Source organism: Rissa tridactyla, chromosome 6 (assembly GCF_028500815.1).
Source record: "Rissa tridactyla isolate bRisTri1 chromosome 6, bRisTri1.patW.cur.20221130, whole genome shotgun sequence".
NCBI classification, from domain to species: Eukaryota; Metazoa; Chordata; class Aves; order Charadriiformes; family Laridae; genus Rissa; species Rissa tridactyla.
The window spans coordinates 5,171,970-5,187,563 of NC_071471.1; the positions used below are offsets into that span (position 1 = coordinate 5,171,970).

Genomic DNA, 15,594 nt, shown 5'->3' on the forward strand with positions numbered 1-15,594 from the left:
ACCCATAAATGATTTGCTAATGAAATATTAGCGATCAGCTTTCAGGGGCTGCCTGCTTACAAATCCGGCTTCTGGGTATCTTTACGTAAAGGAGAAGATTTAACTTCTCACGTGAAAACACCTTGCTTCCGCTGAAGAGCACTGCAACTGTTGTGTGCGATACCCGTATATCAAGCCGATTCTTTCTGAGCAAGTCATAAATCCGTTTTTAACGGCCCAACAAGTAGGCGACACCACGAAACGCCTCATCTTAACTTAAGCACCGTGCTCCCAGAAGTTCGAGATTTTCATTTATAGCGGCACACTCAAGTCTTGCCAAAAAGAAAACCTCTGTTCCACCTAATGTGAAAAACAAGTTGTAAGGCAAGAAGCTTTAAGTAGCACCAAGCCTTTTTTTTTTTTTTTTTTGGTAAAAAATATGAACACGCAAATTCTCGTATGAATTTTCAAGGGATTTCTTGCTCTAGTCACATTTTTTTGATGCTATGAAATCGATGTTTGCTTCCAAAGCTTGGACCAGTGATCTAATCTACTGGATTAGATCGTTTATAAGAATCTTGAATGACTGAAATAAGACAAATAAGTTCAATTTTTGAGATATACACCCACATGTACATGAATGCAATTGTGACAAAGATGTTTAGAGCTAGAAGTCTGTATTTTAAATAATATTTTGATCAGAAAACCGGGGAGTAAGATCCAAATGGACTTTTTTTTTTTTTTAACATACATTACTACTATGCCAGCTCAGCCCATCAACACGCAGTTTCTTTTAGTATGGAAATATGCTTGCATAATTGTTTTTCATAAATTCAGCCAGACTTGGAGCTGGAGGCACGATATCCTGCCAATGTTCTATCGAAATGTTTTTCTCTCCGACTACTCCCCAGGACACACGTATATATTCTGCATACGGCAAAAACTCTGGCCTTTCGTGAACTTTAGCAATCTGTGAAAAGTTAGGTCTTTCGTAAAATAAGAGAAAGTATCTTACGGACTAACCACTAGAAACTGTTCGGGGTATTTTTCTGAAGCCAGCGGGCAGACTTTTCCACGCCGAGGAGAAGAGTCCAAATTGCTCGGCTGCTCCAGCTGCACCATGAACTTCTCAGCGGTGCAGCGCTGAGAGAGGGGCTGCCCTGCCCTGGGGGTGTCACGCACGCCGTAACCGCCGCTGCGGCTTTCAGAATAAACACCAGAAATCCTTAAATACAATTCTTGGCTGCACCCAGTACACCCGGCAAGCGCAGCAAAGCAAGCGAGGGGTCACTGCATGATAAAGTCGGCAAAGGCGAGGGCATGGACTCCCTGGGTACAGAAAGCAGAACGGCACCGTGCACGTCAGCGCGAGCACCGCGACCGGATTTATTTGTACGGCGAGAGATAAACCTATCTGCGACTCGGTCACTCGATACCATATCACCTTTACCAGCCAAAGGCGTATCTCTCCGACGTCTGATTTAACAGCCAAAGCCACCACTTGACTGCACCGAGGAGCTCCTGCCCGGAGCAGGAAGCACCAGCTTTGCTGTGAAAAAGGGTAAATTAACGAAATGGGATTATGATACGCTCAGTAGCTTTAACTCCAACTTTTCTCACTTACACCAAGGCAAACCGGCACCTTTCCACAGATACCGAGCAGCTGAGCAGATCCGGACCAGCTCTTTTCCATGCTGCAAGGAACAGCACAGCTAACGTCCCGGTGGTGGCCTTAATGTCACTACTGAAATTGCAGACATAAACACTTAGCTGCAAGTAAAAAAAAAAACAACAAACCGGTTTATTGTTCATTAATGGTGCGCTAATTCCATCTGACAAAAATATAAGCAGCCAGAGCATCTCTTCACAGGCTGGGCAGGTAAATCTTTGCGCTGCTTTCTACTTACCCCAGCCTGTCTCATCCGTCCCCAAAATTGCCGTGTTCGCTTTGAACAGGACCCGCCTGGCCTTTTAGCCCAGACCTAACAAAAGATTCTCCCACAAGGCGTTTTGTACGGCCGGTGAAAGGCACAGTTAATTAGTTTCTGAAAACTTCTCCGTTTACACAGTGAACGCCTGCTTTCCGCGCTATCAAAACGCGGCGGTGTAAATAATTATTTTATAAAAGCCCCTGGGAAAGAATCCCAACTCCTGCACTACTTTAATAAGGTTACAAGACCGATGAATATCGGTCCTTCCCGTCTTTCAGGTAACGAACAATGTTTCTGTACAACTTTCATTATCTTTCAAATTCCGGGTTAGCGTTCACAGGCATCGTGTGGTCCGGGGTCTCATTGTATGTGTGAGAAACTCCACCGCCAGCAACATTCATTTACTCCCTCGAGGGCAACGCTTGAAAGACCTGGGGTCAAATGCATTCACGGTTATTACCGGGCCCAGATTTCGCTTTTAAACTGTGGCTCGAATCCTGCAATTTTAGGCAAAAAATCCCGACGATTAAATATGAGTTTTGCCGCAGAGCAGGTCAGCGGGAGCAGGCTGCCTTTTGGAAAGTCCAACGCGTGTCTGAGGTCCGACTCGGTGGACCCGCGGCGTTTGCCCGCGGGAGGTGACGTCCCTCGAGCCCCTCGGCAGCCCCCACCACTTCGGAAACTCAGAATCAAGTTTCCCTTTCCCTCCTCGAGGTATTTGCTTTAGAGAATTGCTTACTTTGTCTGCGATAATGTGAATTAGAAATATGTTTCCGTTTAAATAAAAACATGGAGGGGAAAAAGAGCAAAAAAGCTTTTTTTAACATTTTTGCTGTCAAAAGGACGAAACTACAATTACACTTACAGTTTGGGTGCACGTCTCTCAAACAGATAACAATATCTAATATCATAGAACCACAGAATGGTTTGGGTGGGAAGGGACCTTAAAGCCCATCCAGTGCCACCCCCTGCCCTGGGCAGGGACACCTCCCACCAGCCCAGGTTGCTCCAAGCCCCGTCCAACCTGGCCTTGAACCCCTCCAGGGATGGGGCAGCCACAGCTTCTCTGGGCAACCTGGGCCAGTGCAAACAAATCAAAACCAGACTTTTTAAAAAATGTTTAGTTTAAAAAAATGTGTATGTTTTATACTCAGAAAGGCGAGAGAGACTTTGTCACAGAGCGGTGCCTGGATGAGGTGGATTAAGGACGGCTCCGAGCGATGCCAGGGCTGCGGAGCCTCCGGCAGGAGCTGCTCAGAGGGTTCAACCCTTCCGACGGCGGAGAGACCTGCTCCCTCGGACACATCAGGACTCCAGACACAGCATCGCTCCCTTTGCCACTGACTTACTGCTCTGTGCTCTTTCGTTTTAATGTGTCATTTCTTTCTACGCAATTGTTTTTCTCTAGATCATTTTCATTTATATATGCATAAGGCTCACCAAGAAAAATGACCCAGCTGACTATTTATGCACAACATGATATATTTCTATCAGATATAATCACACATAATCATTCTTAGCAATTAATGGTTTGGGAGACTCCTATGAGTTTAATTACTCACAAATGTCAAAGTTAGAGAGAATAATAGAAAATCCCCAGCATCTTCTCATTAAATGTCATTATTATGGAACTAGCATTTGTCATGGTTTAGATTTCTATTTCCAAGAAAGATTCCCATTTTTTAAATGACTCAAGGAAAATTATTTTTGTCTATTTTTAGTTTTTTGCTCCCCTCATCTTTAAACGCTCTGGTTACCATAAATCTAAATTGTACAGAGCTCAGAATCCTGCAAACTACTCAAATAACTTCTCACCTCTATAGATAGAAGTATGACGTGACACATTTTTCATGTGAGCTCTCCAGATCTTTGTGAAAGCATCTAGCTGTGGCATTTTATCAGATGAGTGACACGCAGGTAGTCCTCAACACAAAAAACAGTAAAATAAACCAGCCTAATTCTGTGCTAAGCGCACCTTCTTCCTCTCTCATCTCCCAGAAACTCTTCTCTCAAGTCTTCAGCTTAGTCTTGTCACTTGTTTCTACATGAAATAAAGGAACTTTCCTTCTTGCGAACCGAAGCTGGGGCTGCAGCCCCCTGGTATTTATCGTCTCGGCAGGTCTGGTTTAGATTCTGGCCGCCTTTGAACCCGCTCTTGTAGATGCCCCCACAGTAGGATCCGACACCTACCGACCGAGCACCCTCTTGCATTTATTCAGAACAAAAGCATCTGAGAGAACAGAGCCTAAGAATAAATCTCAGCCTGTGCTCGCGCCTGAGCTCTGCCACTTCTGCACCCCAGGAAGAGCCGCCCCTCCAGCTCCCACGGCAGAATTGCTTCACGTCAGCCCCTACCAGCTACTATCCGACCCAGCCTGTAGACGAGCTTCCCAACCACTATTTTTCTTTATTTGCTTATTTCTTTACGAGCTTCCCAGCTGGACAGAGAGAGGCCTGAGCACTGACAGAGCGAAGGCGATAAAATCCCCAAAGCACAGGCGTCTCCCTTGCGAGAGCTTCTTCACAGGCTCGTTTGGACCGTTCATTTATATCCACAATACTTATTGGTTTTCGTTTGACACACGACACTAGAAAACCGTCACACTCGAAGGGCTTACAACCGGATTTATCCATAACCTTACCTGACCGCGGTCACACCCAGCATTATGGTTATTTACATGGTTATTTAATTCCATGACAATCCACCTGCTTTTATGGCTCGGACAAATGTAAAATATAGTAATTGCCATTGAATAATAGAATTAGCTTAATTTAATCTTGATTACAGACATAAATTGCTCGTGACAAATAAAATTAAACCCAGGGGAGAGGAGGTAGGAGCTGTGTAAATCACCCCAGTGCGCTGGGCTCCCCATCGCAGTATGCGTACTGGGAGTCATCCTCCGGAAACAGGCGACCGGTGCGATCCTTGCAGTCGGCAGAGCCCACAAACACCCACGAGCACAAAAAATGCTTCAAATTTATACCCCGACAAAACGAGTTAGATATACACAGCAAGAACCATCTACTAAGGAAAAAAATCAGAACTCACCAGTATGTCGTGACACAATCTACTTACCTCATTTGCTATTTTTTTTTGTGCATGTGTGTATGGTAATTTCAGTAATTTGGGATCACATACCTGTGGTTTCTCCATTCCAGAAAGAATGTCTTGAACCCTTTTGGTTTCTGAATCGAATTCTGTAAAACAGAGAATGTGGAAATAGGAAGAAAAATAAATAACTGAAATTAAAAATGTCAGCTACGTCAATAATTCTTCAGGAATTTGTAAATGGGAGCGAGAAACACGTTACCTGCACACGAGCATCAGACATTTTGCTCTTGTGAATTTAAGGTATGCGGTTACATGCATCAGTATTAAAGTATTATAAAAGAGAAAAAGGAGAGAATGAAAATTCCAGTAATTGCATATATTCAGGTAGGTGGGATTATCTGTAGAGGTGTCCTCCACAAACAACACTATTAATTGGGATTTGCTTTCCCAGGGCAAAACCATCCTATTTTCAAAGCTTGGCTGCGGAAGAGGCCCAGGGGTTTCTACAGCTCAATTACTGACGAACCCAATCCTGGTTTTTGTTAACCAAACACATCCTTACTCCATCAGCAGCCGAAGAGCTGGGCTACCTGCCTGCTCGCCCGAGCCCTGGGCTACCGGGGGGGATGAGCATCCTCGGGGAGGACGAGCATCCTTGCCCCGTGCGGGGAAAGCCCAGCCCAGCTACCCGTCCTCAAAACACTGTTACTGCGTAATGCTCAAAGCTCTTCTAACAGCCACCTCGCAACTACGGAGGTAATAAAGTCATGCCAGGCTAATTCGGATGCCTGACGAGCCGTAATCCATCCTCCCCCCCGCCAACCTCGCGCCTGCTACGGCAGCTCTTGCAGGGGCTACACACAGTTATCACTGGGCAGGGCACGAAATACTTCCCCTAAATTAGAGGGATTTAATTGAGCACAGAAAGTCCTGCGGAGGTGATAATCTGAGCAGTGGAATCAGCCTTTCCCCCACCCTCCCCCCCACCCCAAAAAAAGTCTTGAGGTAAAACATCAGCTTAGAGTAATGAGGTGACACAAAGCAGCTTTATTCCTTTTGGACGGCAGCACGGAGAGGCCTCACTTTCCACTACAGTATTCTCTAATGGAAAACCAGGAACATATTTTTTCTGGGGCTTTTTTGCTGCCCACCCCCCCCCTTTTTTTTTTTCCCCTTTTTAAAAAAAAAAGTTAATGTAAAAAGTTTGCTTGCCAAAGCAAAAGAACACATCGCACCTAAAGCAAAACGAGCAGGACCTCTTTCTAAAAAGGATAGAACTTTGGCATCGGAAGCAAAAACTACTAATGAAAAACTGGTAAGATCAGATCAACAGCTTTCACAAATGATTCCCCCAAAGCCTGACCTACTTCTTGTAGCCCAAGAATGTGTCTTTATTTTTGTCTGTGACCTGCTTGAAAAATAAAAAAGTACATCTTCTTTTTAAAAATTCCACGCGCTTGGCAGCCAAAAAATAGAATTGGCCGAACGCTGATGGCAGAACTCCAGTGTAAATGCCCTTCTCTCCCTACAAGAATGCACCTTGGGGTGGACTGGGAATGACAGAACTCCTGCTCCATGCATTCCCAGTTTCCTTTTAGCCTCAGCCACTTGGAAAAGAACGGAGTAGTAATAATTCAGGAGAAGAGGAGGATAGCATGATTGGTTTTTTCCATAGCAGATAACCCTTAGAGCGTATTATCAAGTGTATAAACTGGCAGCGTTTAGCCAGCGTAAGATAATACTGACTTGAAAACGACACAGACGGCCTAAAATGGCTACGGAAAAGGTTGAGATGCTGATCCAAGCGAAAATGTTGTTAAAGTCTGGGGTGTTTCAGAAGCCAGGGCTCCCTTCAGCATCGGTACAGAAGTAGGACTGCGCCACAAAAGCCGGGATCCAGGTCTGGAAACTGCGGAGGTCCCGTAGGCTTATCTCGAAGGGATGCTAATCAGAAGCAGCTTCTGCAGCTACAGAGTGTAACAAAAACGCTGCTACTATTTTATTGAAAGTTTATGGTTATTATGTCACCCCTAATTACAACCCCCAGAAGCTAAGCGTGAATCATTCTCAACCTTAAATCCCAAACATGTGGGCTGAATTTTCTTCCCTCCGTCTGCTTTCTAGCAAGGACGCTACCTCTGTCACAGCAGGCAGGAGAGGAAAATAAACCCTGAAGCCCCAAGAAATCTCACTTCCCCCTCCCGTGAAAAACGATCGCTTTGTACAGTGACTAAGTCCTCTGACCCTCGCAGGTCAGGGCTGGAGGTTCAAACTGTTCCAAATGCAGGAACTGACTTTAAGACCGAAGGGAGTTGGGTATACCCAGCAAATAAATAATTGGAAAAAAAACCCCCCTACATTAGACTTCTCAATGAAAAGCCTACTAAAGAATTTTTTATATTAGCTCCCAAATATACGGCTTGTTCACCAGAAGGCTCTGAGCACCAGACACACCGTGGCTTTGAGTTATGAGGACACGTGGATATTTATGTGGACAACGTGGATATTTATGCCACCGAGAGTTTACACATAAACTGGAGGTGGAAGAAGAGAAATCGCCTTCAACGACTTTGGAGAGAGGGAGAGAGGGGAACGGGACGCACACACAGACCAAAGGTGACAATGCGAGTGCCAAAAAATTAAGAACTGAATTTAAAGTTGATGAATAACACATGTACGAGCGGGCATTGCATCACATTTTCTAAAGAACAAGCTGTATCAGACGCTGCGCATGCGCTGACCGGTTCACGCGCCGAACCTCCCCAGCGTTCTCACCTGAGCCTGGGCAGGTACGAGCGACCACTTGGACACACGTGGCACACGCCCCCCGACCCCTCCAGGCGTGTAGAGCCCACATACCCCATGTCACTGGTTTGCTAATCCCGTGAACCCTTTTACAAAAACGACAGCAGCGAAAGAAAACTCTTCGGTACGAAGCGTCCCTTCATCACAAGCTTCGAAATCACGGCACCGTCTGGAAAGGACAGTGTGTGCCTTTGAGCCCCGCGCTGAACTCAAACCAAAAAAACCCCCATGAATAATAGGTAACGCCCCGTGAAAATAGAGAAAAACGTAAAATTAAAGACAGGGAGCAACAAATATCCACGAGTGATGCCTATAATAACATCAGAGAACAGCTCAGGTTGGAAGGGGACCTCAGGAGATGTCATCAAGCCCCAACCTCTGTCAAAGCTAGAAGAAGCCACAGTACGAAACTGCCCCATGGAAAAACTTGTTATAAAACTGAAGCTAATCTTTTTGGGAGAGAGAAAGCAGCTCACAGAATTGTCATCTTCTTACAGCATTTCAAATGCTTAGTTTCCCATTTCAAGAGCCATAAAAAAATTCTCAGGCTTCGATGGATGGCTGATCTCCTTTCACTAATAAACATAATTATTCACAGTCTCCTGAGCTAAGGAGAACGAGACCTGTCCTCGATCCCTCCCTCAATAGGAAGCTGGTCTTAGCTGCCAACCTCGCCCATAACACATTAAGTGTCGAGCTCAACATCTTTCTCCCAAGCCAAAAAAGTGCAGAATTCCTTCTGAAATAGAAAATGATGGACAGGAAAAAAACATCTTATACACTCGACACTGATAATACAGAATTGGTGAAAAGCTTCTTTTACTTGCTCGTTATTATTACCTTATTACCCTAAATTATTACCTTATTGCGGCCTTTCAGTACTTAAAGGGGGTCTACAAGAATGAGGGGGACAACTTTTTATCAGGGCCTGTTGCAATAGGACAAGGGGTAATGGCTTCAAACTAAACCAGGGGAGATCTAGACTAGACATAAGGAAGACATTTTTTACATTGAGGGTGGTGAAACCCTGGCCCAGGTTGCCCAGAGAGGTGGTTGATGCCCCATCCCTGGAAACATTCCAGGTCAGGTTGGATGGGGCTCCGAGCAACCCGGTCTAGTTGAAGATGTCCCTGCACAGGGGGGTTGGACTAGATGACCTTTAAAGGTCCCTTCCAACCCAAACTATTCTATGATTATTGTTACTCATCAGCCACTGAGGACTCTTCTACTACATGAGTTCGCTGGAGCATTTAGGGACGAGGAGCATGAGAATCTCACAGACATCACAGATGCAGCGGTGGAAAGGTGGGGAAGAACAGGAGGAAGGAACGGGGAAGCCTTTATGTAAAACAGGAGACTAAAGTTCAGAAAAATTACCTACAGCTGCTCGGGAAAGGTGATGGGTGGCTGGGCACGATCCACCTACTTGGCACTAACTGTCCTTGAATAACAGACAGCTGATTTCCTTTTAAATCTCTGTCCCTTCCTCAGCTAATTGAGCACCGAGTATCTGACAGAAAGACATCAAAGCTCTACAGGTCACCCCCCCCCGACACAAACACGTGCCGCTGTCCTCCTTTGCCATCAGGAACAGACGTTCAGTCACGTCAAGGAAGAGCCCAACTAACACTTCAGGTCGTTGTCCTGTTATAACTCTTCCTCTCAACATCTGTTCCCCGCATCTGCCATGGCAAAACTCTTCCTCCTAGGAGGAAGCTGGGGGTGGGGATGAATTCCTTGGGAATGCTCAATGGGTTCCTCCGAGGGACAGTCCAAAAAATCTGAGTTATCCCGTAGATCTCAGTATCTAAGTGATACGATGGCTGTCCCAAGCTACAGCACTAGGTTCTCATTCCCAGGCTGCGGGTTACCGGGGTCCGACGGTTCAGAGTAACCTTTCGTAGCAGAGGAGCCAGGTCTAAGACTGGGACCACGTCTCGGTTGGTATTTTGGTCATCTTTCTTTTTTCAGAGACGCAACCAAGAGTAAACGCTCCTAAAAATTAAATCCTTTCCCAGCAGCTGTTTGGTGCTAACAGGGTTTCAGCGCTAAGTCTTGCTGAACTAAAGCTTTTTATTATATGCTTCTGTTAGTTTGCATTTATGTTCCTTTCTGCACGTACAGTACAAATATAATTTTCAGACCTTTCCAACCATACTTCTGAAGACCAAGCACAGCTTTAAAAAACAGGAGGGGAGAAAAAAATACTTGTCATTTCAAGGTAAGTTTGAAGTTTCCATGAATAGTTTGCATGTTTGCATGAACAGCAGCTGTGTATGTAAATGGTTTGCAATAACTAAAAGCTCTAAACTAATTAAGATTTTCCCGCTGCAAATACTGATTTTAGGTTGGTTCTGCATTCTTTCCTTCGCAGAGAGGAAAAGGTCCAGCTCAAGACTTCGCTTCTGGCCACAGAAAGTATTTACTGTTTCAACAGCCTTTCCATTCCAAGGGAATGACATCAGCACTAGCACTTTGCAAACTTTTAGGTTAATTCTCAAGCAGAGCTCCGTGCTCCCAGATATGCCAGTCATAACACGACATGCTTCCTCAGAATTTGTTCCAGATTTACTGGGGCTATGACCGGCCTTAATGCTCAGAAAGATCTTTTATCAGGCACGTACGGCACAACCTGCAAGTCGCAAGAAAATGAGCTCTTCAAAACGCAGCCCAACTCTTTTGTGGACTGCCTGCCAGTGTCAAAGCTTAAGGCACAAAGAAGAACACGCACAGACTTTTTCATTTCAGAAAATTGTAGCAATATACGTTAAAGAACTCCTTGTACAAGAACAAACCCAAAACTGCAGATGCTGTGCTGCAGCTGATTCACAGAAACCAGGACGGAGGGGATGTGACACGGTCATCGAGTCCATCCTCCTCCGCTGAAACACGATCATCTACACCTCAACCATTCCCGAGATGTCCATTTTAAAAAAAATAAACACAAATCAAACAAACAACCTCCTGCCCCGTGATTGTGGCAATGTCAAACCTTCCTCGGCAAGGCAATCTACCGCAGTATCCAACTTTCCCCATCACTGGGAAGATTATCTCCTCAACTGAAGCCTATTAGCTCTTTCCAGCACACCCACTGCAGATGATTTCATCACCACTGGCTTTGTTGCAACCTTTCACATAATTAAAGGCATTTTCCCCTCTCTAAACGAAGCAAGCTCATTTCTTTCATATCCTGTATTTACCAGATCGCAGATTCTGCTTACTGCTGTTCTCTGGAATGATTTTTAAATTGGTCTCCATCCTTCCGAAGATGAGGTAGCCACCCTGGCCACGCGCTCCAGCCGGGGCCCCAGCAGCACCAAGGAAGGAGCGACATTCCCATTTCCAGAGCTCACTTTGAGGTTTCTTCTTCCCTTTTTCTATACAGAGTAACCCGATTCTTGGGTTTTGTAAGTCTATTATACCTCCCAGAACTACTGTGCAGAACTATTACACAGTAAAAAAAACAAAACATGCAGGTTTGAGAAAGGCTGGCTAAAATGTAATACTTTGCTCGTCTTGATCAAACTGCTTTTCTTTCAAGGCCATTTCAGTTCTCCTCCTGTCGTGTCCTCCTTCCCTCCTCCTCAACCCACTCTCAACCCTATCAGAACCTGACATGGACTATAATTTAATAAGAATCAATCCTTATTCCATCCTTCAGCTCCTTAATGAAAATATTGAATAAAGTCAGACCTAGGACAGATTCCTGCCTAACTCAGTTCGATGCATCTTTCCAGTCTGCCAGGGAGGCATTCCAGGGCAGGGTCATGGATAAACCGCAGGGCCGTGTGCTGGCCGACAGATGTCATGCTGGGAAGAGCAAATCCAGTGCCACCCTGTACACGCACCACCACGTCCACAAGGGGCAAAACCAGGGAGCTCTTCAGCATCAAAAACTTGTGAAAGAAATAGTTCTATTCAAACCGGTCAATCACACCGTGCTAAAGTAACACACCAAGGAAGATTATTAAGCCGACAAATACCTGGATAGGATCTCTAAATATTAAATATTTCAAACTCCTGCTAATTACATGAAAGCTAATAAAAAACGCTTGTGATAAAGCACGACTGGAGCTCCCACGTCCAACGTAGAGAGATCAACATTATCCAACTTCAAGAAAAGATCCAATTGTTGAAACACGTTCTAATTCTTAAAAAATTGCTATGCATGAGCATCTCACTTAAGTTTTCCATTTCTAAGAGCCTTCCCACTGTTGCTATCTTAATTCTCCTGCTAGAATGCCTTACTTCATCCCTATGAGCTTTATCTTTCAGCATTTGACCTTAAAGACCAAACCACATGTAGGAAACAAAAAACCAAGCCACTCCCTAAATAACTGAAGGCAAACAAAGCAAAAACCCTGCATAAACCCCAGAAACTCACATCTTCAGATTTCAAATAAGAAAAAAAATAATAAATCTTTAGCCACCCTGACTCACTGGGACGTAAAGCAAAGGGTAACTGAGGGGTTTGCCTCAACACCGCTGTTATTTAGCCATGAATTTAATCACGTGTTTCAGAGATGTCCTGGCTGTGGTCCATACCTACTAACCTGCTAGTTTTATCTATTAACCTACTAGTTTTACCTATTAACCTGCTAGTTTTATCTTGACTGCTTCAGTATCCTACTGTCAAAGGGGCAGGATACTCCAAAATACCCGGAGTGCAAATTCCCATCACGTGGTTTGTCTCTGCATCCTGCTTTAACAGAAGAGACCCGCTCTCGCATGGATAAGCATCAGATGTTCTCACATCAAGCAGACGTGGAAGCACTCAGATGTACGTCATGAAGTCACTTCTGCTAAAATGTGTTTTAAAGATAAACGTTAAGTGCGTTCAATCCTCCTTGCCCCCCAGGATTGTTTTGATGTCTGTTTTTCCTTGGGATGGAGCAAGGAAAAGAAGATCAGTAGTAACCTAACAGGGGAAATGAAATGCTGGATGCAAGGGACAAACGGAGTGCAAGTGACACGTTGGGTTTGTTTTTCTCTGCTTCTTTGCTGCTACTGCTGGAAGACAGCAATAACAGCTCCTACTTTACTGGCTAAAGATCTGAGTGAATTCCTACTGTGAACACGCGGTCGGTCCATTAGAAGGCAGAAAAGGGCTTTCTTAGTAAAATACAGCAACCCCCCCATCTCTACCACATACATTTTACATCTTAAGAAAGCTCTTTGTACATCTCGCAAAGAAGATAACCGAGGGAACGCACTGCAAACGGCTGCAGCTGGCTGGCTTTGAAGGGACACCAAGTTAAACAACGATATAACCCACAGAAACAGAGAAAGCCCAGGCTGGATCCGCTGCAGCAACAACCCCCTCGCACACAAGACCTCTTCTTGCAGTGCTCTCTTTCCTACTTTTGACTTGCTTTAGCTTATTTTCTGTGTCAAGATATTATTTTTTTTATTATTATTTTCGGTAGTTTCCCCTTTGCTATCCCATAGCAGCAGCCCGCAGGCTCCCTGGGCTTGAGAAGACAGCGAAAGCCTTGCGGATAAAACAAGGGCTGACTGGTAGCGGCCACCCCTCCCTCTTCTTGTCAAGTCCGCTTTTAGGAACGGCACGGCCGATTCACACAGAAGTAGCTCACCAAGAATAACTATTTAGAATTCTGTTGATTTTTATTAGCATAACGTCAATGCTAGAGGCTGCAATTTCAAAGGGTTCTTCTAAGCGGTGCTGGCAGAGGCAAAAAGCTCCCGTTTGCGCAGGCAGGCGAGCGCCCACGCGTGCAGGACGGGTGGCGATACGCCACGTGGTGATGCCTCCACGTTCCGGCAACCCCTCGCGTGTGTGACAGTGTGGCTAAAAATCTTGAGTCTTGACCTAAAGCTTGACCTTCTCATGCCAGAGATGTGGCAGGTTGAGCTCTTGGCCCGGAAGGGACAGACAGCGTTGGTTCCATGGGTCGCACGTTGAATTTGCGCCAGAAAGAGCAGCAGCTCAATGCCATTAGTCGCATCAGGCTGGCCGACTCCGAAAATAAGATTTTCTTCTCTAGTCTTGCCCCTCCTATACGAACATTAGGTATCACTACCCCGGAGCCCACTGCAGTTCACCAAGCATGACAGGATGAGACAGACTGAAGTAAACTGTTAAAAAATAACAACAACAACAAAAAGATACACGATCAATCCTTGCCAATTGAGGAATTATTTTAATGAATCATTGTCCTTTCCTACACCTTGCTTGAGGCGCAGGAAGGTGCCTGAAGACTGTTATAATGTAACTGAGATTATTTCTTTGCTTTAAACAAGCATTACCTCTCTTCTTTCTTGACTTTCTTCCTTTTCCCTGTCTTTTCTGATTTGGTTGGATTTACAGGAGCTATATTTGTATTAGATACAGCTTTGCAAACATTTTTCTACCTATTCTTTCGGGAGTTTGTCCTGTTTGTCTCCAACAGGTCTACCTGTTGTTGCCATTAATGCCTTTCATTTCTAACAACAAGACATTTTCTCGATTTGACAAGGAGACTGAAATGTCTTCCCAAAATTGTTGGGGAGCTCCCAACTCCCACTTTCTCAGTAAAAATCGCCTGTTCCTTGGGAAAAGAGACTGACCCCCCCTGGCTACCCCCTCCTTTCAGGGAGCTGTAGAGAGCGAGAAGGTCTCCCCTCAGCCTCCTCTTCTCCAGGCTGAACACCCTCAGCTCCCTCAGCCGCTCCTCACAGGACTTGTGCTCCAGACCCCTCACCAGCTCCGTTGCCCTTCTCTGGACACGCTCCAGCCCCTCCATGTCTTTCTTGTGGTGAGGGGCCCAAAACTGGACGCAGCCCTCGAGGTGGGGCCTCAGCGGTGCCCAGTACAGGGGGAAAACTTCTGCAACGATCACCACCTGACCGCCATTGTGACCCTGGGCTGACACAAGTGGCCTGGCCATGAAAGCCCTCCAGGTTTCTCCAGCCCAAGGGTGGAGGAGGAGGGGAGGGTCAACTGTGCCGCCAAGACACCCACGCTTCTTAACGTGTGAAAGGCCTCAGTAGCAACTCAAAAGGACGTCTGACGCCAGCTGTGAAATGATGTTATCTGGCATTTACAGAGGCAAGATTTCCTCTCGGAAAGAAAAGGTCCCCTTCAATCACAGCGACTGACTCTCAGCTGCCGGGCAAAGCCAGAGCCCGAGCGCCACAAATGCAAACAGTGAAAGGAGTCTCACGACTTCTCCTCCTTACACTGATGAAAAACACCAGCTTGACAGCACCAAAAACTACTGCCTGCCCTTCCCAGGAGGGTCACAGAGGACTCCGCTGCCTCTCACCACCAGCTCGAGAAGCAGCCGACAGCACGGACACGTCTCCCTGCAGAGGCGGCCAGCAGGACCTCCCATGGCAGAGGTGATCCCTGCGCCCTCTACGAATTGAGGTGAAAAGCACAATCGCCATCAAACACAGACTTGGACAAATCTCCAGTGTCACCAGTCCAGGGTTTTAAATCCTCTGACCGCTGCCCCATGCCAATCAGGAAATATTTTTCTCCGAAAATCTATCCCCAATGCAGGGGGACAAAGGCATCAATATTGAACCCAAAATAAAACTTGTTTCTCCCAACCTTCAAAAATACAACCATATAAAAAATGGCCAATAAAAGCCTTTGATAGTCTGCCCTTTAAACACAATAATAGCATTTTATTGATAAAAAAAAAAAATACCCTAGCAAAATAACCTGCAAAACTGTGTATTTGCACAAGAAAACAAGCAGACAGCACAGCCAAAACAGACTCCATAGGAGCCCCAAACTTGGTCGGGATTAAACGGAGCTCCTCAGCCAAAATTAACAACCTCCTTGGCAATGAACCTCGAAAAGCCACAGAATTCACT

The 15,594-nt window shown here is 45.5% G+C and overlaps 1 protein-coding gene across 1 annotated transcript in view; it reads right to left on the reverse strand.

Moving 5' to 3' along the window:
* The window catches only part of FNDC3B (fibronectin type III domain containing 3B), a 213,803-nt gene that overhangs the window by 75,833 nt on the left and 122,376 nt on the right, over window positions 1–15,594 (reverse strand). The window contains exon 7 of the mRNA XM_054204807.1: window positions 5,053–5,111. Coding sequence (XP_054060782.1) covers window positions 5,053–5,111 — 59 coding nt within the window. The remainder of the gene's footprint in view (window positions 1–5,052; window positions 5,112–15,594) is intronic.